The sequence below is a fragment of the Haliotis rufescens genome, unplaced genomic scaffold (assembly GCF_023055435.1).
Source record: "Haliotis rufescens isolate VD_foot unplaced genomic scaffold, xgHalRufe1.0.p SCAF_21, whole genome shotgun sequence".
Lineage (NCBI taxonomy): Eukaryota > Metazoa > Mollusca > Gastropoda > Lepetellida > Haliotidae > Haliotis > Haliotis rufescens.
Genome location: NW_025963902.1, coordinates 9,681,367 through 9,705,511, shown reverse-complemented (window position 1 = coordinate 9,705,511; position 24,145 = coordinate 9,681,367). Strand labels below are relative to the sequence as shown.

The window sequence follows — 24,145 nt, the reverse complement described above, 5'->3', positions numbered from 1 at the left end:
TTTAAAAAAAAACGTAGTCACGATTGAATCAGAAGAATACTAGAACCTACCTTAGCTGCACGAGAAGAGTTGGGCTTGTCCAAGAGGAGCCAGATTCGATGCATCCAAAGCTCCATGCCCCCTTTCCCTGTCTCATTGAGTCGCGGATCCTTGTCCAGGAAGGAAAAGGTCTTCTTGAGGTTTCGGAAAATTTGATTGTCCTGCTCTGCATTAAAGAACACTGTCCAGCAGCACTCGCTGACCAGACTCTCCGGAATTCGCCAGAAGTTGAGTTCCTCGCGAAGGTAGTTGCCGCATAGATGATCAGGGAAGTGGAGGGACGATGTGCGGTATAGATTCAGGATACACCCAAACGCAATTGGGTCCCTGTCAAAGAAGTACTCCCCTGTATCCCTGTTATACTCGTCTGCCTGGGGGTGAAGCGATGCCAAGCGGGTCCCGGGAAACTTCTTAAGTGTCAACGAAAGTGTCTCAAACTTCTTTCCCCCAATATTGAATTTAACGATAGATGGTGCAGGCTCCGACTTGCCACCTGCTTTGCCGGCACTACGAGATTCCGTCATTTTGAAATGATTTCTAGTTACACCGTGGTGATGTGATGGAAAGATTCATCCCAGTGTGGGTAGATAGATACCAGAGGCATGAGTGGCACCACACTGTTCTCAACAATCCGACCACACTGGAACTAAGGATCAAAAATCAATCTTGCCCCTTGACATAGAACACCATTCAGCCACCAAAATCAGATTGAATTCCTCCTGTCTACTTGTCCCACAGCTTAAGACTTATCCACCCTGTGTACCCTGACATGCCACGGAGGCTCCCTGCCTCTCGACACCAGCTTAACATCAGCCTCTGCCGGTGTTTGTGGATTATGTATCCTGGAGATACAGCACCCAGACGGCCGACTACCCAAGAATTCCACCCTGACTCAAATGTCTTTTACATTTAAGCCGATGTGAGGCTCACTAGAAGTAGATCAATACTGATCGCTGGTCTTTGACGGATGCAGCGACTAAGGTATATGCACATTGTTACCTCGGGGTAAACTGAAAATGTCAGCACATGGATTGTTGGCATTAATATTGTCTTTCAAAGAAGACATGGTAATTGTTCTATTGTGGGCGCGCTGTTGCAACTTGACTGCGTGCAGTTTGTTTGTTCAAGTTTATGTACATTATACAGCCTGGCTGCATGTACAGTGAGTTTATAACTTTGTTGCATGTTCAAACAATTAACACCCTGGAAACAAGTATAAGCAATTAACACTCTGTATAGTCAGTTAACCATTTTGCATGTATTATCAGTTAACAACCTGGTTGCATGTATTATCAGTTAACAACCTGGTTGCATGTTTTATCAGTTAACAACCTGGTTGCATGTATTGTCAGTTAACAACTTGGTTGAATGTATTGTCAGTTAACAACTTGGTTGAATGTATTGTCAGTTAACAACTTGGTTGCATGTATTGTCAGTTAACAACTTGATTGAATGTATTGTCAGTTAACAACTTGGTTGCATGTATTGTCAGTTAACAACTTGGTTGCACGTATTGTCAGTTAACAACTTGGTTGAATGTATTGTCAGTTAACAACTCGGTTGAATGTATTGTCAGTTAACAACTTGGTTGCATGTATTGTCAGTTAACAACTTGGTTGAATGTATTATCAGTTAACAACCTGGTTGCATGTATTATCAGTTAACAACCTGGTTGCATGTATTATCAGTTAAGAACTTGGTTGAATGTATTGTCAGTTAACAACCTGGTTGAATGTATTATCAGTTAACGACTTGGTTGCATGTATTGTCAGTTAACAACTTGGTTGAATGTATTATCAGTTAACAACCTGGTTGCATGTATTATCAGTTAACAACTTGGTTGAATGTATTGTCAGTTAACAACTTGGTTGAATGTATTATCAGTTAACAACTTGGTTGCATGTATTGTCAGTTAACAACATGGTTGGATGTATTGTCAGTTAACAACTTGGTTGAATGTATTGTCAGTTAACAACCTGGTTGAATGTATTATATGTTAACAACCTGATTGAATGTATTATCAGTTAACAACCTGGTTGCATGTATTATCAGTTAAAAACCTGGTTGCATGTATTATCAGTTAACAACTTGGTTGAATGTATGTCAGTTAACAACTTGGTTGAATGTATTATCAGTTAACAACCTGGTTGAATGTATTATCAGTTAGCATCGTGGTTGTATGTATAATCAGTTAATACACATGTTGCATGTATTTAAGAAACAACCGACGACTGGGAGTTGTTTATCGTACTAGAAAACGCTGCAGGGAGAATAGACTATGTGGTACGCGGCCCCAAAGGTGATTATTCTCCCTCCAGTGTCTTATGGTACGTCAAAATACGGCCACGAGTCGTTTATTTCTAATATGAGATAGCAACATAATGCACAGCCTCTTTAAGGATGTTAACAAAATCTACAAGCTTTAAAAATATTTACCCGTATTTAAATAACGATGACTTCCTGAATACAATCCCACTTCGGCAATGTCGGACATGTCCATTTTATGAACAAGGGTAATGGTTGGTTGGTTGGTTGGTTTGTTGTTTAACGCCGCACTCAGCAATATATTCCAGCTATATGACGGCCGTCTGTAAATAACAATGAATACCCTTGTTTCATTTGCAATAAACTAACATACCGGTTGCACGTACAAACAATTAATACCCTTCTTTCATGTGCCATAAACTAACTTACCGGTTGCACTTACAAACAATTAATACCCTTGTCTCATGTGCAGTAAACTAACATACCGGTTGCACTTACAAACAACTAATACCCTTGTCTCATGTGCCATAAACTAACATACCGGTTGCACGTACAAACAATTAATACCCTTGTTTCATGTGCAATAAACAAACATCGAGGTTGCACATACAAACAATTAATACCCTTGTCTCATGTGCAATAAACTAACATACCGGTTGCACGTACAAACAATTAATACCCTTGTTTCATGTGCAATAAACAAACATCCAGGTTGCACGTACAAACAATTAATACTCTTGTTTCATTTGCAATAAACTAACATACCGGTTGCACGTGCAAACAATTAATACCCTTGTTTCATTTGCAATAAACTGACATACCGGTTGCACGTACAAACAATAAATACCCTTGTTTCATGTGCCATAAACTAAACCACCGGTTGCACGTGCAAACAACTAATACCCTTGTTTCATGTGCCATAAACTAACATCCTGGTTGCACGTACAAACAATTAATACCCTTCTTTCATGTGCAATAAACTAACAGCCTGGTTGCACGTACAAACAATTAATACCCTTCTTTCATGTGCAATAAACTAACTTACCGGTTGACGTACAAACAACTATAAATACCCTTGTTTCATGTGCAATAAACTAACATCCTGGTTGCACGTACAAACAATTAATACCCTTGATGTGCAATAAACTAACATCCTGGTTGCACGTACAAACAATTAAAACCCTTGTTTCATGTGCAATAAACTAACATCCTGGTTGCACGGACAAACGATTAAAACCCTTGTTTCATGTGCAATAAACTAACATCCTGGTTGCACGTACAAACAATTAATACCCTTCTTTCATGTGCAATAAACTAACATACCGGTTGCACGTACAAACAATTAATACCCTTGTTTCATGTGTAATAAACTAACATCCTGGTTGCACCTACAAACAATTGATACCCTTGTTTCATGTGCAATAAACTAACATCCAGGTTGCACGTACAAACAATTAATACCCTTGGTTCATGTGTAATAAACTAACATCCAGGTTGCATGTACAAACAATTAATACCCTTGTTTCATGTGCCATTAAACTAACATCCAGGTTGCACGTACAAACAATTAATACCCTTGTTTCATGTGTAATAAACTAACATCCAGGTTGCACGTACAAACAATTAATACCCTTGTTTCATGTGTAATAAACTAACATCCAGGTTGCACGTACAAACAATTAATACCCTTATTTCATGTGCAATAAACTAACATCCAGGTTGCCCGTACAAACAATTAATACCCTTATTTCATGTGCAATAAACTAACATCCAGGTTGCACGTACAAACAATTAATACCCTTGTTTCATGTGTAATAAACTAACATCCAGGTTGCACGTACAAACAATTAATACCCTTGTTTCATGTGTAATAAACTAACATCCAGGTTGCACGTACAAACAATTAATACCCTTATTTCATGTGCAATAAACTAACATCCAGGTTGCACGTACAAACAATTAATACCCTTATTTCATGTGCAATAAACTAACATCCTGGTTGCACCTACAAACAATTGATACCCTTGTTTCATGTGCAATAAACTAACATCCAGGTTGCACGTACAAACAATTAATACCCTTGTTTCATGTGCAATAAACTAACTTACCGGTTGACGTACAAACAACTATAAATACCCTTGTTTCATGTGCAATAAACTAACATCCAGGTTGCACGTACAAACAATTAATACCCTTGTTTCATGTGTAATAAACTAACATCCAGGTTGCACGTACAAACAATTAATACCCTTGTTTCATGTGCAATAAACTAACATCCAGGTTGCACGTACAAACAATTAATACCCTTGTTTCATGTGCAATAAACTAACATCCAGGTTGCACGTACAAACAATTAATACCCTGGTGGCTGTTCCCATCAGTTAACAGCCTGGTTGCATATACAAAACATAGTCCCCCTGGTTCCCTGGAAAATCATCGCCTTGTTTCAATCATCTCTCCAGTTGCCCAAATACTCAGTTAATCCCCGCGTTGCGTGTACAGTTAACACAATGGGTGCATGTATTATCAGTCAACGTGACGGTTGCAAGTGCAATATATGAACATCCTGTTTGCAAATACAGACAATAAAAGCGACGAACCCTTTCCCTATTCATAAGAATTGTAGGATTCTGACTGGATGAGCATGTGTTTATGAATTACTATCAAATAGTGATTACTTCAGGTGTTTGCTAAAAGGTGGGCGTATCCTGCCCCACCCCATAACAACTTTTTCTCATGTTGCTATAAATGTAACATTCAGGTGGCATGCATAATACATGGACACTTTGGCTGCAATCTAATCAACTGTGAGTGACATTTAAAAGACACTGGCTGGATAATTCATGAATGCTATGCTTCTACATTGGTGCATGAAATGAAATGAGAGTCGGCTTCCCCGCTCACATTCAAGTTGAATGTTCACAAACGGATGTAGGTTCGGGTATTAATTAATTAAGACACATATGTGTAAAAGAGCGAGTCAATATCCTCTGCCGTATTGTAGAAGGCGGTGGGTGTTGGTGAGATGAAAACACATACTTGTAAAAGAGCCAGTCAATATTCTCTGCCGTATTGGTGAAGGCGGTGGGTGTTTGTGAGATAATACACATACTTGTAAGAGAGCCAGTCAATATACTCTGCCGTTTTGGTGAAGGCGAGGGGCGGTCGAGTAGCCTAGTGGTTAAAGGGTCCGCTCGTCACGCCGAAGACCCTGGTTCGATTCCCGACATGGGTACTATGTGTGAAGCCCATTTCTGGTGTCCCCCCGCCGAGATATTGCTGGAACATTGCGCTAAAAGCGGCATAACACTATACTCACTCACTCACTGGTGAAGGCGACGTGTGTTGGTGAGACAATACACATATTTGTACAAGAGCCAGTCAATATTCACTGTCGTATTGGTAAAGGTGGTTGATGTTGGGGAGCTAAGACACATTTGTGTCCAAGCACTAGTCAATATACTGAATATGAAATATGTGATTTTAAAACATACTAATAAACACACTATGAATAATTCGTCCACATGCATCAACCAAGTCACCGAGCCTGACCACCCGATCCGGTTAGTCGCATCTTACGACGAACATAGTCACCTTTTACGGCAAGCATGGGTTGCTGAAGACCTATTCTATCCCAGATCTTCACGGGACTGGTAAATACTGTGACGTTGAGTAAACGTGTGTTTGTTTGCTTGACTCCTCGGAACAGAGAAAACAAGTGTAAGTTTTTGAAGCGTTGACTAACTGTACCTGAGGACCTGGTTTGTTCTTTGTTACGTGAGCCTCAGCCTCACAATTCCCATTTCACATTGATAAAATGTCTCACATTAATTAAAAGAGCAGACTCGTTGAAGCCAGAAGCCCTTGTGAATAACAAGTCCTTTCAGACGTAACATAAGGCATCCACAATCGACCGGATCTATATTCTCGTGCATATTCTAACAACGAAATGACATTCAATCTGCTAGCGCAAGAAATTCAATGACTGCCAACCAAATTGGCATTCGTAATCAGGGGGCATTTGATCTTATACGTTATGGCAAATACTCGGGAACAGTATGAAAACACCCTGTCCCATTTTAAAACATTTTGTTTGTTTGTTTGTTGTTTAACGTCGCACTCAGCAATATCCAGCTATATGACTGCGGTCTGTAAATGATCGAGTCTGAACCAGTCAATCTAGTGATTGACATCATAAGCATCGATCTACTCAATTTGGATACGATGACATGCATCAACCAAGTCAGCGAGCCTGACCACCCGATCCCGATAGTCGCCTTTTACGACAAGCATAGTCGCCTTTTACGGCAAGCATGGGTTGCTGAAGACCTATTCTACCCGGGATCTTCACGGGGTTTTAAAACATTGACAAAGTGGGTTGGCATCCAGACACAAAACGGGACAAACCCCTGCGATAATTATAATCATTATACTATTCCGACTTAGTGTTAAGCATGACTGTGTTTATAAATCACTATCAAATAATGACGAAACCAGGTGTTCGCGAAAAGGTGAGTGAACCCTGCCCCACCGATGGCACCAGTCACATGCAAAGCGCCCAGTGACGATCCGGGGGATTACAAATGGTCTTCCGCAACCCATGTTTGTCGCAAAAGGTGACTAACGGGATCGGGTGGTCAGGCTCGCTGACTTGGTAAAATGCAGGTCATCATATCCCAGCATCTTCCCGAGGCAAGAGAGTTAACTGACTTTAAAAGTCCAGTTTCCACCATGGCCGAACTATGCTGGAATTCCTGGGCTCGATCGTAGCGCCACCAGTGGCTATTACGAGTTATGACCCTTCTATGCCTCTCCTATGGACCAATCAGATTCCACCTCTCGTATCACTTGCATTTGCTTCAAACAAAACGGCGGCGCCTAGTCAAGACGATCTGATCGATAATCAAGATCTATATTTTGTGATAAAACGAGTCTTACATCGCGAAGTGCATCAAATCACGTGAGCAGCTTGATTAAAAACATGGAAAGATTTGGAAAATATTCTGTTGCTTTGCAAATCCTCGAATCGACCGAAATATGCATGACGGTTTACGAACCGGATTTCTATTTCGGGGCGCGATTTTGATTGGACTATGCATAGACTTGTTAGTCCAGCCAAACTGTAACTCCATGATGCCAGCCTAGTTCAGCAAGGGTGGAAACTGGCCTTTTATAGTCAGTTAACTCCCTAGCCTAGGGAAGATGTATCCCAGGTGCGTAGATCGATGCTTATGATGTCAAACACTGGACTCTCTGGACCAGACTCGATTATTCACAGACCACAGTTATAGTAGTAACATTGTGCGGCGTTGAACAACAAACAAACAGCAATTCGCCTTATCAACAAATATCCACTTTCTCGAGATAATCAATACAAACGAGAGATGTGCCTGCACGGTGTTGTCATGTTAACATAGCGCCAGCTCTCTAAGTAACTGTCTCTCATCCGTCATACATCTGACCGCCTCCGTGGTCTAGTGGTAGAGCGTCCGCTCGGAGAGCGGAAGGTCCAGGTTTCGATCCCGGGCCGCGTCATACAAAAAGACGTTAAAAGATTGTACTTGTTGTTACCCTGTCTGGCGCTCGGCATTAAGGGGCTAAAACAAGGACTGGTCGGCTCGGAGTCGGTATTCATGTTAAACTGCGGCATGGTATCTCAGTGTGCTAGCACTATAAATCGGCATCAGTCCGGACTAGTACAAGCAGCCACACAAACACACATACACGTGCATGCACGTCGCTATATAAGTGCAATAATCTTGGACGCGACGTTAAACCCAATTTCACCTCACCTCACCGTCATACATCTGCCCTGGGGGGAATTGTCTCTATTTCCGTGTCAACAGGAAGAACAAAAACAAGTTACGCTTGAAGTTTCATTTCACAATTTAAAGTTTCAGTTTGATCATGAAAGTACTGAGGCATCATACTGTATCACCATTAATCGCTATACGTTGGTTCTTTAATGTATAGGATGAAAAGTATATAGAAAATGTTTGAAGTGGTCGTATATCTGAGAGATAATATTTTACACATCAAGGCGATGTGTTTTGGTGCTTTCTTACTGATTTCCGTGTCTTCAGGACTCAGAAGACGGCACGGGGGGTCCAGGCGTCTAACTAAAGCGACATTTCAATAATCATAAAAAAATCTGCACTCCAAGCAGGATCGATTGCACGATATCGACTACACTCTTCAAAAAAAGAAACGCACAGGAAGTATGTTGTTAATTGAACCTGACTACACCAAAAATCCGGTATATAAATTGGATATATGTTATTGGAAAATGTTGATGGCCTGGTAGTCGACAAACGGCAAAACCCAGCTATTGTCGATTTGCAATGTCTTAAAGGGCATTGTTTTCACACTTGTTTAAAAATAGCATGGAGCATAACAGTAAAGCAAAATACACGTGCAAGTTATGGCATTCGTAACTCGTGGTAGTGGCTATAGAAAGGCAAGCATAAGCCAATAATTTGTCCTTCGATTGTCAACAATTTCCAGTTTGAAAATGCCGAGACTCAGCGCTGCCGATCGGAACATCGACATAGGACGTATCCGAAGAGGGGAATCGTAGTCTTCTGTTTGCACGCCACTTCCACGTCCACAACAGCACCATTTGCCGCCATTGGGACCGAAACACACAGTTCAATTCCACTGCAGACCGTCCGAGAACCGGCCGACCAAGAGTTACCACTCCTGCACAGGACCGCTATATTCTACTGTTCCACCTACGTCATCGCAATACCACAGCTACGGAGACTGAAGGGCGCATCCCTGGTTTGAGGAGAATATCGGACCAGAGTGTCAGGAACCATCTTCGGAAGGCTGGAATCCGACCCAGAAGACAAGTTATCGTCCCAGTTTTGCAACAGATCCATCGACGGCGACGCTTCCGTTGGTGCCATACCTTACAGCCTTGGAATTGGAGAAACTGGAGACGAGTGTGGTTTAGCGATGAATCACGATTTCTTCTTCACCGGCGAGATGGAAGACAACGTGTGTATCGTCGTCGAAATGAGCGTTTTGCCCCACATTGTGTACTTGAATTTGACAAATTCGGTGGTGGTAGTGTCATGGCATGGTGTCGGGGGCCATATCCTACACCACTTGATCTTGACTTGGTTGGGGTTCAGGGACATTTCACAGCAAATCGCTACATCCACCGCTCGTGTCACGGTAGACTGACTATCTTGATAATGCCAACATCAAATCTTGCCCTGGCCATCGAGATCTCCATATCTCAACCTCATCGAACACCTCTGCATGAACTCGATCGACGAGTACGTCAACGTCAGAACACACCGCAGACACTCCCACAACTGGCCAATGCGTTGCAAGCAGAATGGCGCAGAATTCCGCAGGACAGAATTCGTACAAGTATCCAGTCAGTGCCGAGGGGATGCAGAGCCGTGATTGCTGCTCGGGGCGGTCACAGGAGATACTGAGTTCGACGTACATGTAACCTTGTGGCCTTATATGACATGACAATGAACAGTTTTCAATGCCTTGGTACATCATGTACAACATCATGTGACTGTCGAGCTCCAAAAGATCATATTCGACAATTTCTCTGGGATGAACTCGATCGACGTCAGAACACGCCGCCCACACTCCCACAACAGGCCAACGCATTACAAGCAGAATGGCGCAGAATTCCGCCGGACATCATTCCAGTCAGTGCCGAGGACATGCAGAGCCGTGTTTGCTACCCAGTGCGTTCACACGAGATAGTGAGTTAAGCGCAACCCTGTGGCCTTATGTGACATGACAATGAACAGTTTTCAGTGCCTTTGTACAACGACAACATGTGACTATCGAGCTCCTAAATGTCATATTTGTATCTATGATATAAAAATAAATATATCCACTTTATCAGGTACAATAAATTGACTAAAAGTCTACCTGTGCGTTTCTTCTTTTTGAATAGGCCTCCGCGGTCTAGAGCGTCCGCCCGGAGAGCGGAAGGTCTGGGGTTCGATCCCCAGCCGCGTCATACCAAAAGACGTTAAAAGATGGTACTTGTTGTTACCCTGTCTGGCGCTCGGCATTAAGGGGCTTAAACAAGGACTGGTCGGCTCGGAGTCAGTATACTGTGTCTGAATGGGGTATTCATGTTAAACTGCGGCATGGTATCTCAGTGTGCTAGCACTATAAATCGGCATCAGTCCGGACTAGTACAAGCAGCCACACACACACATACACGTGCATGCACGTCGCTATATAAGTGCAATAATCTTGGACGCGACGTTAAACCCCATTTCACCTCACCTCTTTTTGAATAGAGTATATCTTTAGCATGTTAAACAGTGATGACAATAAGTATTCGCCAAAAGGTCAGCGTATCCTGTGCCAGTCGTGGCGCTGCAGATCGCAGAGTTGCGTCCCTTGAGCGTGGCAGAAACTTATGATCATGGGTTCGAATCCCAGTTTGTACTGTTGATAAGTGGCACTTGTCAATCATTCTATGTCAGAACCTGACTGCTCAGTTTCACGGGGTATTCCGGGTTAGCACTGGACCTCGAGAAGCTGCGACAAGCATAGTCGCCTTTTACGGCAAGCATGGGTTGCCGAAGACCTTTTCTACCCCGGATCTTCACGAGTCTCAGGGAGCGTTAAATCCAATGTTCTGCATGTGTTTGACTATAATGTATAATAAATTATGAATTAGTCTTCCTCTACCTATTATCATCGTAATTTGATCAAATAAAAACATAATTTAGAATGGACTAAAGTAATTCAAAAATAATAACTTCACAAACTGCTTATTCAATCATAACACACCAAACGGTTAATAGCGATACGAATTAAATGGCATCCTTATCGGCAATAATAAAACAAGCGACGAAAGTAGTGGGCTTGGTTTATTTTCTTTCGTTCTTTTTTAAACATTTACGCCAACAAGAAATGTTGGTTAATCAATTAAATGGCATGGAAGAAAACTTTGCGGATTCTATTTTATTCATATTCCACCAATAAAGGGAAAGTTGATGGACCTCGCTGTTTCTGTATATGGTTTATACACAAAGTATTATGTTACCGTGGCTTTGAACAGTAATGTAAACTACTTAACGACTCCCCTTGAGATATCGTTATATGAAAACGAGTGCTTTAAAAACGAATCTGAAGATCTAAAAAGGTATAAAACGGGGTCGAGGATAGTAATTTATTTATCACACACTTAAACTGTGTACATTATTTAAATTCAATGTTGAAAAAATATTGTTGGTAAAGGGTGGCGTATGAATACTGCATTCGGGTGATTCGACCATTTACTGTTCTCTCACGGTTCAACTTGGAATATGTAGTGCACAGCTTTTTCCCCAAGATGAATTACAAAAAACGATCAGATGCCTAAAATCGTGTTCGTTATAACATGGTACATCACCAAGTCAGAAACATCTGTTTTCAACGGAATATCTAACTTGAAATTAGGTTCAGTTTAGAGACTTGTCAGTTTGTGTAAGGGTGGGGGGTGGGGGGTGAGGGGATGGGGATGTTTGCTTAGCAACTAGTAAAACTCACAACAATATTCAAGCTATATGACGGTGGTCTGTGAATAATCGAGTCGTGGACCAGACAATCCAGTGATTGATATCATGAGCATTGATCTAGGCAACCCATGCTTGCCGTAAAAGGCGACTAACGGGATTGGGTGGTCAGGCTCACTGACTTACTTGATGCATGTCATCGTATCCCAATTGCATGGATCGATGCTCATGATGTCAATCGCTGGATTGTCTGGTCCAGACTCTCGATTACTTACAGACTGCCCTCATATAAACATATATATATATAGCTGGAATCTTGCTGATTGCGGCGTTAAACAACAAAGAATCAAGCAAACAATGTTTGCTCTTCCTGGTCCTGTATCGCATAAGGATGACCGTCGTCATTCAGGCAATTGGTCGTCTTTCTGAAGACCCACTGGCACTCATGAAGAGCAACGTCCTCGTGGTGAGTGTTAGGTAACGCTAATAGCTCTTCCCCCGTGTGGACCCGGGGTAGAATATGTCCTCAGCACCCCATTGCTGGTCGTATGAGGCGACTAAATTGGCCAGCCTATTTGCCGTGGGTTGCGCCCCTGTGTCGGTGGAGGACGGGATTCTGGTGGTTGAGGGCACTGGAGCCAGGAACAGGTGTTCCTTTTGCCCAACACACCACTTTGACCTTTACTTCACCTAGACGGATGGTAGAATTGGCCCGATTCTATCAATCGGTTGGTCACGCCATGCCCTGTGCATGGAAAACTTGGCTTAGAAATAATCACATTCAAAACTTGTTTATCGTGAAATATGATAAAAATTATCATTTTTGATGGAAATATATATTTTTGCCTAGAGTCCTATGCCAGAAGGCGGTGGCTCATGGGCCAATCTGGTGATACAGACCTCTGAAATCTGTGGTTCGTGGGAATTGTGTTATGGGCCGAACCAGCCTGACATTACTTCTTTTAGTCTTCATAGCTTTTCATGTCTATATTTCTGGAGTATAGCATTCCTGAAGCACTAGTGTTGCAGCCTGGCTTCCACTGCGACACCGTCCTTGTTGACACTCGATGGCGGGAGGGGAGAAGGGATGTCGAATCTTCTTTCTTCATCATGTCCAACTTACAATCCCCTGGTTCTCTTTCCAAAAGTAAACGAAGACATGTAGAAACAGATGCTGTTTCATCAGATGATGAAAATATCGGACAAAATCCAGATTCATGGCTACGATTTCTGGTTGTGGAAGGAATAGATGGCAACCCAATCAAGGTCAATCCTTTCATCATTTCAAAGGCAATAGAGGGAATTTGTAGTAGCGTCAAAAACGTCACTCGTCTCCGTAGAGATTCCTTACTGGTGGTAGTGCTAGGTAAAAACAATCTATAAATCTGCTCAACGCACATTACTTTGCTAATACAGAGATTGTTGTCTCTGTGCACAAATCACTGAATTTGTGCAATGGTATTGTCCGGGATCGTTCTAAATGTCTGTCGGACATGTCTGAGGATGAAATTGTGCCAAAGCTAAAACCCCAAGGTGTTATCGCAGTTAAACGATTCACCAGAAAAGAAGAGGACAACATCATTAAAACCAATACTTACCTTTTCACATTTGCTCTTTCTACACTTCCAAAATCTATCAAAGCCGCCTATTTCAACCTGAGAGTGGATAGTTCACTCCGTTGCTTTAAATGTCAGCAATTTGGACATGTTGCCAGATTCTGTAGAAACTCACAAGATTGCGCCCGTTGTGAAAAACATGACAACACTGATTGCATAAATGTTATTAAGTGTGCAAACTGCAACGGTGAGCACATGTCATCTTCCAAATTATGCCCGAAGTTTGAAAGAGAAATCAAAATCAATACAATACAGTACACGAATAACATCTCTTTTTCTGACACTAAGAAACTTGTTGCAGAACTGTCACTACCAAATCCTCGAAATCTTATTCTGCGACAGTATCCTCTTCTATCAACAAAGTAGATAGTGACTGCCTGGGTCTCGGACAAACTCAGCCTCTTCTCAAACAAAGACCGAGATTCAATTTAACCCTCTGCCTCAGTCGCAAAAAAAGGACCCTCTGCCTGAAACACAACCAGAGCCACACCAGGAAGTACTTCAAACTACATCAGTCCATTTAACGAAAAGCAAAAATCGTTAAGAAAAAAAGAATTAATGGCACTGAAACATGTTGAGGTTCCAGTGCCTTTGACAACCCCCGTAGAGGTTCATAATCCGTATGAACCTCTGCAGATGGATGTCACTCCGCAGCTTATTGGGCGGAGTGGAAATTGCCCCAGATCACCTCTTGAACCTCCATGATTTCTCAAAATATTATACAGTGGAATTGTAGAGGACTTTGGCAGAACTTTAATGACTTACAGCTTTTAGTTCAAGATTTTAAACCATCTGCATTTTGTTTACAAGAAAACTTTCCTCAAAACTACTGATAACTTTGATTTAAGACAGTATGATTCTTACCATCGCTTTTCCCCTCCGGGCAATAAAGCAACTGGAGGATCTTCTGTTATGGTGAGGCAGGGCATCATTCACAGTCCTGTTCCTCTCAATACCCCTCTTCAGGCTGTTGCAGTACGTATAACATTGAACATTGTTTTTACTTTGTGTTCGTTGTATGTACCACCATTCTATTTTCTTCAACAACCTGATCTTCAGGCACTGTATGACCAGCTCCCCAAACCATGTGTCATCATGGGAGATTTGAATGGTCATAACCCACTTTGGGGTAGTAATGTCACCAACACAAAAGGAAACTTACGAGATGATTTTTTCTTAAATAACGATTTATGCCTTTTTAATGATTGTTCTCACACGTATCTTCACCCTACAACTGGAATCTACTCTTGTTTGGACTTGTCAGTTGTAGAGTCAAGTTTACTTAATGAATTTGAATGGTCAGTCCATGATGACCTCTGTAGAAGTGACCATTTTCCTACCATTTTAAAATCTGTTACACCATCTGATGTTCCTCCCTCATCACGATGGAATTTTTCTAAAGTCAACTGAGCATTATACGAAGTCCTTTGTTCTAACAAACTGAAACCTGAAGTATTTATTGATGTTTCCATCCCTATACAACTTGTCTCTGATGAACTTACAAACATAGCTGATGAATGTATTCCTAAGTCCTCCTCAAATCCTCACAAACGTAAACCATGGTTCAACAATGATTGCAGACAAGCTAGGAAGGTACGGAAAAAGTCTGAAATATATTTCCGACGCCATCCAATGGTCCATTACCTCAACAAATCTAAAATTGTAAGACCTGTGAAGATTCTGAAAGCAGCACGAAAAGAAAACTATAAATTTTTATTCAGATAACGGGGAAGATTACAATAAAGTCTTTTCCAATCATGAGCTCCATACTGCACTTGGGCAAGCTCATGATACCGCCGCAGGGTCTGATAATATACATTATCAACTCTTAAAACATTTACCGATATCCTGTTATCGGGTATCGTAAGTCCATGTCATTCAAAGAATATTTATATCTACTACTCTTTTAAAACATAGCATATTTGTCATTTTAATTGTGGCTAAAATTATGTACAATCGCCAGCGACTGAGAGGGATGATGTCAATCCTGCTGGGGTCCATGTAGGTAGCAAAGGTACTATAAGTCCCCATGGTCCCTAGTATGGTGATCTACCTTCAACTGCTGGCGATCTATAGCCCGTTTATATAATGTAAAGTTATATATAGTGCTATTGATTTTATGATTACTTACTAGTTTTAAATATATTTCTGCTATAAGTCTAGTTATTTTACTGTCCTCCGTTGGCAGGTTTTTTATGTAAGTCCCTATGTATTTATACGTTTAACCCTTGATAGTCACAGGTTGAAATATTGCCGATGTGACTTAAAATTTTAACTCACTCACTCACTCACTAACTCACTCTGAAGACCCCGGTTCAATTGACCACATGTGTGAAGCCAATTTCAGGTGTGATATTGCTGGAATATTACTAACAGTGGCGTCAGACCCAACACATTCACTTATTCACAGTATTCTTCCATGTGAAATCAATCAATTTATCAAACATCGGATCAACGAATCGCTGATACGGAAGAGTGACCTTCGTACATATGTGTGCTTTCCGAACAGTGCAAAAATTCTTTGACCATTAAACGAATTAAAATGCCCACATTGTCAATCACTTTTTGTTCATCTCTCCTTCGTTTGAATAAGAAAGAAAACAACAGATTCATAAATATTTATTGTTATTATATTAAAACTAACAGACAGTCACCATAGGTGTTGCAGAATACGCTCACCTTTTCGCGAACACCTGATGTCGTAACAATTTTATAGTTATTCATAAACACATGCTTATCACATAGTTGCAAGACCGCCTCCGTGGTCTAGTGGTTCGATCCCCGGCCGAGTCATACGAAAAGACGTTAAAAGATGGTACTTGTTGTTACCCTGTCTGGCGCTCGGCATTAAGGGGCTAAAACAAGGACTGGTCGGCTCGGAGTCAGTATACTGTGTCTGAGTGGGGTATTCATGTTAAACTGCGGCATGGTATCTCAGTGGGCTAGCACTTCAAATCGGCATCAGTCCAGACTAGTACAAGCAGCCACACTAACACACACACGTACATGCACGGCGCTATATAAGTGCAATAATCTTTGACGCGACGTTAAACCCGTTCAAGACATTTCATACCAAGACATCAGCTGGCATAGCCTTTCTTCTTGTGTCTGATGGTGACAAAACACGAATTGGTACAGACGAGAGCCTCGGCCTTGTCTCGCAAGCGATAGCGTGGTATAAAACCTAACGCGGGTTGCATAAAACCACATGTACCCCGAGTCGCAGTTTAACACGAATACCCGACTCAGACACAGTATACTGACTCCGAGCCGACCAGATTGTTTAAGACCTTTAATATCGAGCGTCAGGCAGGGTAACAACAAATACCATCTTTTAACGTCATTTGGTTTGACGCGGCCGGAAAATCGAACCCCCGCACAGACCCCGCTCTCCGCACAGACGCTCTACCACTACATCATTTACGTTTGCCATCTTGCTTCAAAAACAATCAGCTTGAAAACACAAGAGGAATCTGAATAACGTAGTTTTACTAAATTGTTTGAAATGCATTTCTTAGCAGTTGACGGATGACAAAGAAGACAAAAGAGGTTTATGGATAACAGCTTCTTTATTATCAGTGTTGCTTGACAACCGTATGAGGAGGATCTATACCCCAACAGCGCTATGAAAATTTTAAGAAATTGTTATTTATAAACCTTTGTTGCTTCTTTTACGTATTTTTATTGCTTAAAATATACGTATAAATTTGATTCCTTTGCATTATATCTGCAGATGAGTCAGATGAGTACATATATTCATTCCAAAGACAATTTATTTCTACTTATTACGCTTCAAATTCCGTGACAGCTTGAAATAAATTTAAGCATATTTGTAATTTGAGAGTTCCTTTTGAATAATGCATCGAAGCGACATTTTAAAACTCATTAATCACGTCGGCTAGTCAGGATTAATGTACGGAACGAAACACCCAGACACATCCGATAATGTACATCGATTAGAATTATTTTACTACTGTCTGGGGTATATAAGTAACACCTTTTTTCGTAATCTTTTGGGGGCACGGGTGGCCCAGTCGTCTAAGGCGCCGCGATTCGCTTTGCAGAGTTGCGTCCCTTGGGCAGACCAGAAACCTATGATTGTGGGTTCGAATCCCGGTTCGCCCCGATTATGTTTCTAGCTTTGTCAGCACCATACCCGTGCTCGTGGGTTTCACCGAAGTGGTAAAGGTCTGAGACCTGCATCACTTCGGGCTTTCCTCTTGCATTAAGCTGACACGCCGTGATATGACTGGAATACTGTTAAAAGCGGCGTTAAGCCCAACTCACTCACTCGTGTTCTTTTACTCTTCCAATAAAGATACCATTTGATGCACTTTGTTAATGACACTTTGTATTTTAGCCGTGTGAGAAGATAACAGGAATATAATATCTGTATAGCGGGATTAATGTGTTCAACGAGAAACACATGAAAAATAATTATCAGATATTAATATTTACTTGTATCAAACGATGATGAGCTGTAAAAAATGTCTATAAACCCTGACGTAATGAAGAACACTTTTATTTAGAAATCATTATGAAAATATAAAAATTCTACCAAGAATACCAACTTTCAATTATCCTTGGAAACAGATTCTTTTGGGCGTAAAAGCAAATTAGTGGGGAACAATTATATGAACAGATCGCTGAAAATCTGTGATGACACAATGTGTTATCGAAAAGGGTAAGTTATTGTGTACTCTCCAAAAAGGTAGGGCATATTGGAAAATTACAGATAATTACGGAAATGCTAATCGGTATCGAGTTATGGTAACAGATGGATAAGAAACATCTTCCTGAGGCAAGGGCGTTAACTGACTTACAAAGCATGTGTACCGTCAACTTAGCGTCAACAGATATTTTCCAAATCTGTTCATGTTTTTAATCAAGGTGCTCACGTGCTTTGGTGCACTTCTCGAAGTAAGACCCGTTTTATTACAAAATTGATCTTGATTATCGATCATATCGATTTTTCACTGGTCGACGCCATTTTCTTAAGCAAATGCAAGTGATATGAAATGTGGAATCTGATTTGTCAATAGGAGGGACATGGAAGGGACATAACTCGTTATAGCCACTGATGGCGCTACGATCGAGCCCAGAAATTCCAGCCTAGTTCTGCAAGGGTGGAATTTGGACTTACACAGTCAGTTAACTCCCTCACAAACTGAGACACGCTGAACGTATCTACCTGTCGCTGAGTGTTACCACTCTGAAGTACGCCTTTAGCCCCGAGGCTTCTATCACTGTGAAGACGGCACATTCCCAATCTGATCCCCAATACGACATCAAAGCAAGAGTAGAGAGATTACGTGTTACTGTGGATAATGAAAATCAACCAGACTAATGGCTCAGTGCGATTTGAAGACCGTTCACAGAAATGTCAAAATCAAGGCTCATCCCCCTACCAACGTGCAACGTGGTCCACACGCAATGTTTCGGATGTGTTGGCACGTTAGTTTGGGTCCCCAAAAATCTTCAGCAGTTATTACATCGTTTATATTTAACGATACCCTAATATTTTGGCAGGGTATATGCGTTACTGTGAATGATAAATAGTGTTCGTAATGTTTAATATTTCCACGTTTCACCTTAAACACAAAACGTACAAGTTTTGCAGATGCTGATTTGGATGACATCAGAAAACCTCTTTTTAAAAATTGAACAGGAGCACGTCTTTGACCTAGGCTGAAATAAAACCTGTAGCAGTTGAGTCGGAATTTACAATACATTCGTATTGGCAAACCGACAGTACTTCATGGGATTTGGGTACGCTTCTCCCTCTCCGAGTGATTATGTGTGTTTGTTTGTTTGTTTGTTGTTTGAGGCCGCACTCAGCAAAATTCTAGCTATATGACGGCGGTCTGTGAATAATCGAGACTGTACCAGACAATCCAGTGATTGACACATGAGCATCGATCAACGCAATTTGGGGCGATGACTTACATCAACCAAGTCAACGAGCCTGACCACCCGATCCCGTTAGTCGCCTTTTACGACAAGCATAGTCACCTTTTACGGCAAGCATGGGTTGGTGAAGGCCTATTCTACCCCGGATCTACACGGGTCTGGGTTGATATGGATCTCAGTGCATACACCGGCGAAGTAGGGTGAAGATGGGACTGGTCACTTGTACAGGGGGAGGGAGGAAGGGTTGACCGGTGTCCGGGATGTATCATATTTGTGCCGATGCTCACCCCATTGTATGTAAACCTTTTCCACGCTGCCAGACTCCCCCCCCCCCCCCCCCTATAGTTGTGATAATTATGGAGACTACACCCCCTTACCCCCCACTTCTTTCGCCGTGTCATCTTCTATGCCCCCACTCCCACCACACCCCTATAGTTGTGATAAATTATGGAGACTACACCCCCTACCCCCAACTTCTTTCGCCGTGTCATCTTCTATGCCCCACCCCCCACCCCCACCCCACCCCACCCCTATAGTTGTGATAAATTATGGAGACTACACCCCCTACCCCCAACTTCTTTCGCCGTGTCATCTTCTATGCCCCCCCCCCCACCCCACCCCTATAGTTGTGATAATTATGGAGACTACACCCCCTTACCCCCCACTTCTTTCGCCGTGTCATCTTCTATGCCCGCACTCCCACCACACCCCTATAGTTGTGATAAATTATGGAGACTACACCCCCTACCCCCAACTTCTTTCGCCGTGTCATCTTCTATGCCCCCCCCCCCTCCCACCCACCCCTATAGTTGTGATAATTATGGAGACCACACCCCCTACCCCCAACTTCTTTCGCCGTGTCATCTTCTATGCCCCCCCCCCACCCCTACAGTTGTGATAATTACGGAGACTACACCCCCTACCCCCAACTTCTTTCGCCGTGTCATCTTCTATGCCCCCCCCCCACCCTCCCACCCACCCCTATAATTGTGATAATTATGGAGACTACACCCCCTACCCCCAACTTCTTTCGCCGTGTCATCTTCTATGCCCCCCCCCCCCCCCCCACCCCTACAGTTGTGATAATTACGGAGACTACACCCCCTACCCCCAACTTCTTTCGCCGTGTCATCTTCTATGCCCCCCCCCCCCACCCTCCCACCCACCCCTATAATTGTGATAATTATGGAGACTACACCCCCTACCCCCAACTTCTTTCGCCGTGTCATCTTCTATGCCCGCACTCCCACCACACCCCTATAGTTGTGATAAATTATGGAGACTACACCCCCTACCCCCAACTTCTTTCGCCGTGTCATCTTCTATGCACCCCCCCCCCCCCCCCCACCCCACCCCTATAGTTGTGATTGTGATAATTATGGAGACTACACCCCCTTACCCCCCACTTCTTTCGCCGTGTCATCTTCTATGCCCGCACTCCCACCACACCCCTATAGTTGTGATAAATTATGGAGACTACACCCCCTACCCCCAACTTCTTTCGCCGTGTCATCTTCTATGCCCCCCCCCCCCCCCCCCCCCCCGTCCCACCCACCCCTATAGTTGTGATAATTACGGAGACTACACCCCCTACCCCCAACTTCTTTCGCCGTGTCATCTTCTATGCTCCCCCCCTCCCCCCACCCCTACAGTTGTGATAATTACGGAGACTACACCCCCTACCCCCAACTTCTTTCGCCGTGTCATCTTCTATGCCCCCCCCCCCCTCCCACCCACCCCTATAGTTGTGATAATTATGGAGACTACATCCCCTACCCCCAACTTCTTTCGCCGTGTCATCTTTTATGCCCCACCCCTATAGTTGTGATAATTATGAAGACTACATCCCCCCCCCCCCCCCCCACACACACACTTCTTTCGCTTTTATTTTTTCATGCCCCCCTCCCTTCCAATTGCCACTGAAACATATAATACGATATCCAGCACAACTTGACGTCACCAAAATGTCACTTGACTCCAGATACATTTCACCTTTTCCACCGATGTTCATGCTTCCACAGGCCCCAAATATAGATCATTTATTTATTATTTAGTGCAGGTTTTGAATTTCTGTGAACCAAATGGCCCCGAAGTCTCACAATCCCAACAAATTATCCTTTACAAACATTTAATTCCAAACTATTATCTAATAATTTTACTCAATATCTACCTTAAATACTGGATTGCAATTCCTACCTCCTAATACGAGAGTTTCACATGAATAATAGATATCAATACTGGGCTTTAAGCCACAGTTATGGCTCATTCGGATCGTTTGGAAAGTCTGTCGAATTTGTAGATTGGTTATCCATTGGAACTCATTTTAGCTAGACACTGCAATCACCTCTTCTGTACAGACAGTTTGACAAACATGTCCGACTGGGGACAAATTATCTTGAGTGAAATGTCACCGTACCGATATACAATCTTATATATACTCCTAAACAGTTTCTCTTCTCCAAGACACGATAGCTCAACCGCCTCTGGCGCCGAAAATCTTTGTTCAGATTTGCATTCCTGAGGCGTATAATGTTCCTATGGTCGTGGGTTGGAATCCAAGGTATACACTGGTTTTCATCGTGGCTCGTGGGTTTAATCAAAGTGCTAATCTCCCAAGGCTTCAGTTATATCACAATATACTAAATATAGCACCTTGATTTTGGAGCAAAGCACATAAAATAACCACAATTAATTTGATATACCGTGATATGACTGATTTATTGTTGGAGTGAGAATTTATGGATGTCAACTTCTTTATTATGACGAACGCAACGTTTCAGAGTATATGCTTACTCCTTCATCAGGTGAATGACAGATTAGTAAGCATATACTCCGTAGCGTTGTGTTCATCATCATAAAGAAGTTTTCATCCATAAATTATCTGTAATATGTGTCTCACTTTCTAAATGTCATCCAAGACTTTATACATGGTTCTTCTCGGAAAGGTGGCGACACGGCTGTGATAAGACTTTACATTACCGTTGTAGGTTCGCTGAAATACACCACTGCAGTTCCACAATATTATGGTAGTACCACAAAACCATATCGCGGTAAACTTAGTGTTACAGCAGTTCGTGGTTGTACCACACAAAATGGGGGTATGCGTAGCGCCAGACTAATCCATCCAGTACCACAAACCAAAGTCGCGGTTTTGCCACAAGGTCCTTCGTGTTACCTAAACGTATCAAGGTACAAATGACAGAAGTACTCGTCCCGCAACAGCTTCGTAACGTAATACACCTCTGGCACTATTGATCCCTCTTGCAGTACTTCCGCAACAGCACCGCGGTTGTGCCGCGACCGTACCGCAGTACACCTCTCGTGCTGTTGCTCTCTTCAACACGACTTCCGCAATAGCACCGCGGTTGTGCCGCAACCGTACCGCAGTACACCTCTCGTGCTGTTGATCTCTTCAACAGTACTTCCGCAACAGCACCGCGGTTGTGCCGCAACCGTCCCACAGTACACCTCCCGTGCTGTTGATCTCTTCAACAGTACTTCCGCAACAGCACCGCGGTTGTGCCGCGAACGTACCGCAGTACACCTCTCGTGCTGTTGATCTCTTCAACACGACTTCCGCAACAGCACCGCGGTTGTGCCGCGAACGTACCGCAGTACACCTCTCGTGCTGTTGATCTCTTCAACACTACTTCCGCAACAGCACCGCGGTTGTGCCGCAACCGTACCGCAGTGCACCTCTCGTGCTGTTGGTCTCTTCAACACTACTTCCGCAACAGCACCGCAGTTGTGCCGCGACCGTACCGCAATACATCTCTCGTACTGTTGATCTCTTCAACAGTACTTCCGCAACAGCACCGCGGTTGTGCCGCAACCGTACCACAGTACACCTCTCGCTGCGGTAGTTATACCGCAACGGTACCGCGATACATCTCTGGCATTGTTGATCGAAATAAAACCTTAAACAAGTTCAAAATAGCCTCCCGTGCTGTTGATCTCTTCAACACGACTTCCGCAACAGCACCGCAGTTGTGCCGCGACCGTACCGCAATACATCTCTCGTGCTGTTGCTCTCTTCAACACTATTCCACAACAGCACCGCGGTTATGCCGCGACCGTACCGCAATACACCTCTCATACTGTTGATCGCTTCAACACTACCCCCGCAAAAGCTCCGCGGTTGTGTCGCGACCGTACCGCAATACACCTCTCATACTGTTGATCGCTATAACACTACTTCCGCAACTGCACCGAAGTTATACCGCAACGGTACCGCGATACATCTCTGGCATTGTTGATCGAAATAAAACCTTAAACAAGTTCAAAATAGCCACGTGGAGAAGGGGCGGTACAACAGTCATGTGTTTTGCCATGTGAAACACACAACTATGAGGATGTCTGAGTTAGTTGGGTTTAACGTCACTTTGAACAGTATTCCAGTTGTGTATCACCTTAATGTGGGAATATAAGCGACAAAACCCTTTCCCTTTTATATTAGAGTCGATTGTACGATTCCGACTATATCATGAGCATGCGTTTATGAATCACTGTCAAATAGTGATTATAACAGGTATCCTGTCCCACCGGTGGCACCCGTCACAAACACATGCACAGGTAAGTCAACCGCTCCCCCGAAAAAACAAGGGAACGCATGGAACAAGTCAAAATAGGGATGGGTTCGAATCCCGGTTCGCCCCGATTATGTTTCTAGGTTTGTCAGCACCATACCCGTGCTCGTGTGTTTCACCGAAGTGGTAAACGTCTGAGACCTGCATCACTTCGGGCTTTCCTCCCACATTAAGCTGACACGCCGCGATATAACTGGAATACTGTTAAAAGCGGCGTTAAACCCAACTCACTCACTCA

The 24,145-nt window shown here is 42.9% G+C and overlaps 1 protein-coding gene across 15 annotated transcripts in view; it reads right to left on the bottom strand.

The window, feature by feature from the left end:
• LOC124150815 (potassium voltage-gated channel protein egl-36-like) overlaps positions 1-1,074 on the bottom strand; it is a 50,972-nt gene extending 49,898 nt beyond the window's left edge. For all 15 annotated transcript variants that reach the window (XR_007222593.1, XR_007222596.1, XR_007222584.1 and 12 more), the window contains exon 1: positions 51-1,074. Coding sequence is in view for 1 of the 15 variants with exons in the window: in XM_046522892.2 (XP_046378848.1) it covers positions 51-563 (513 nt within the window). In the remaining 14 variants the exon portion in view is untranslated. The remainder of the gene's footprint in view (positions 1-50) is intronic.
• Positions 1,075-24,145: the final 23,071 nt, after the last annotated feature.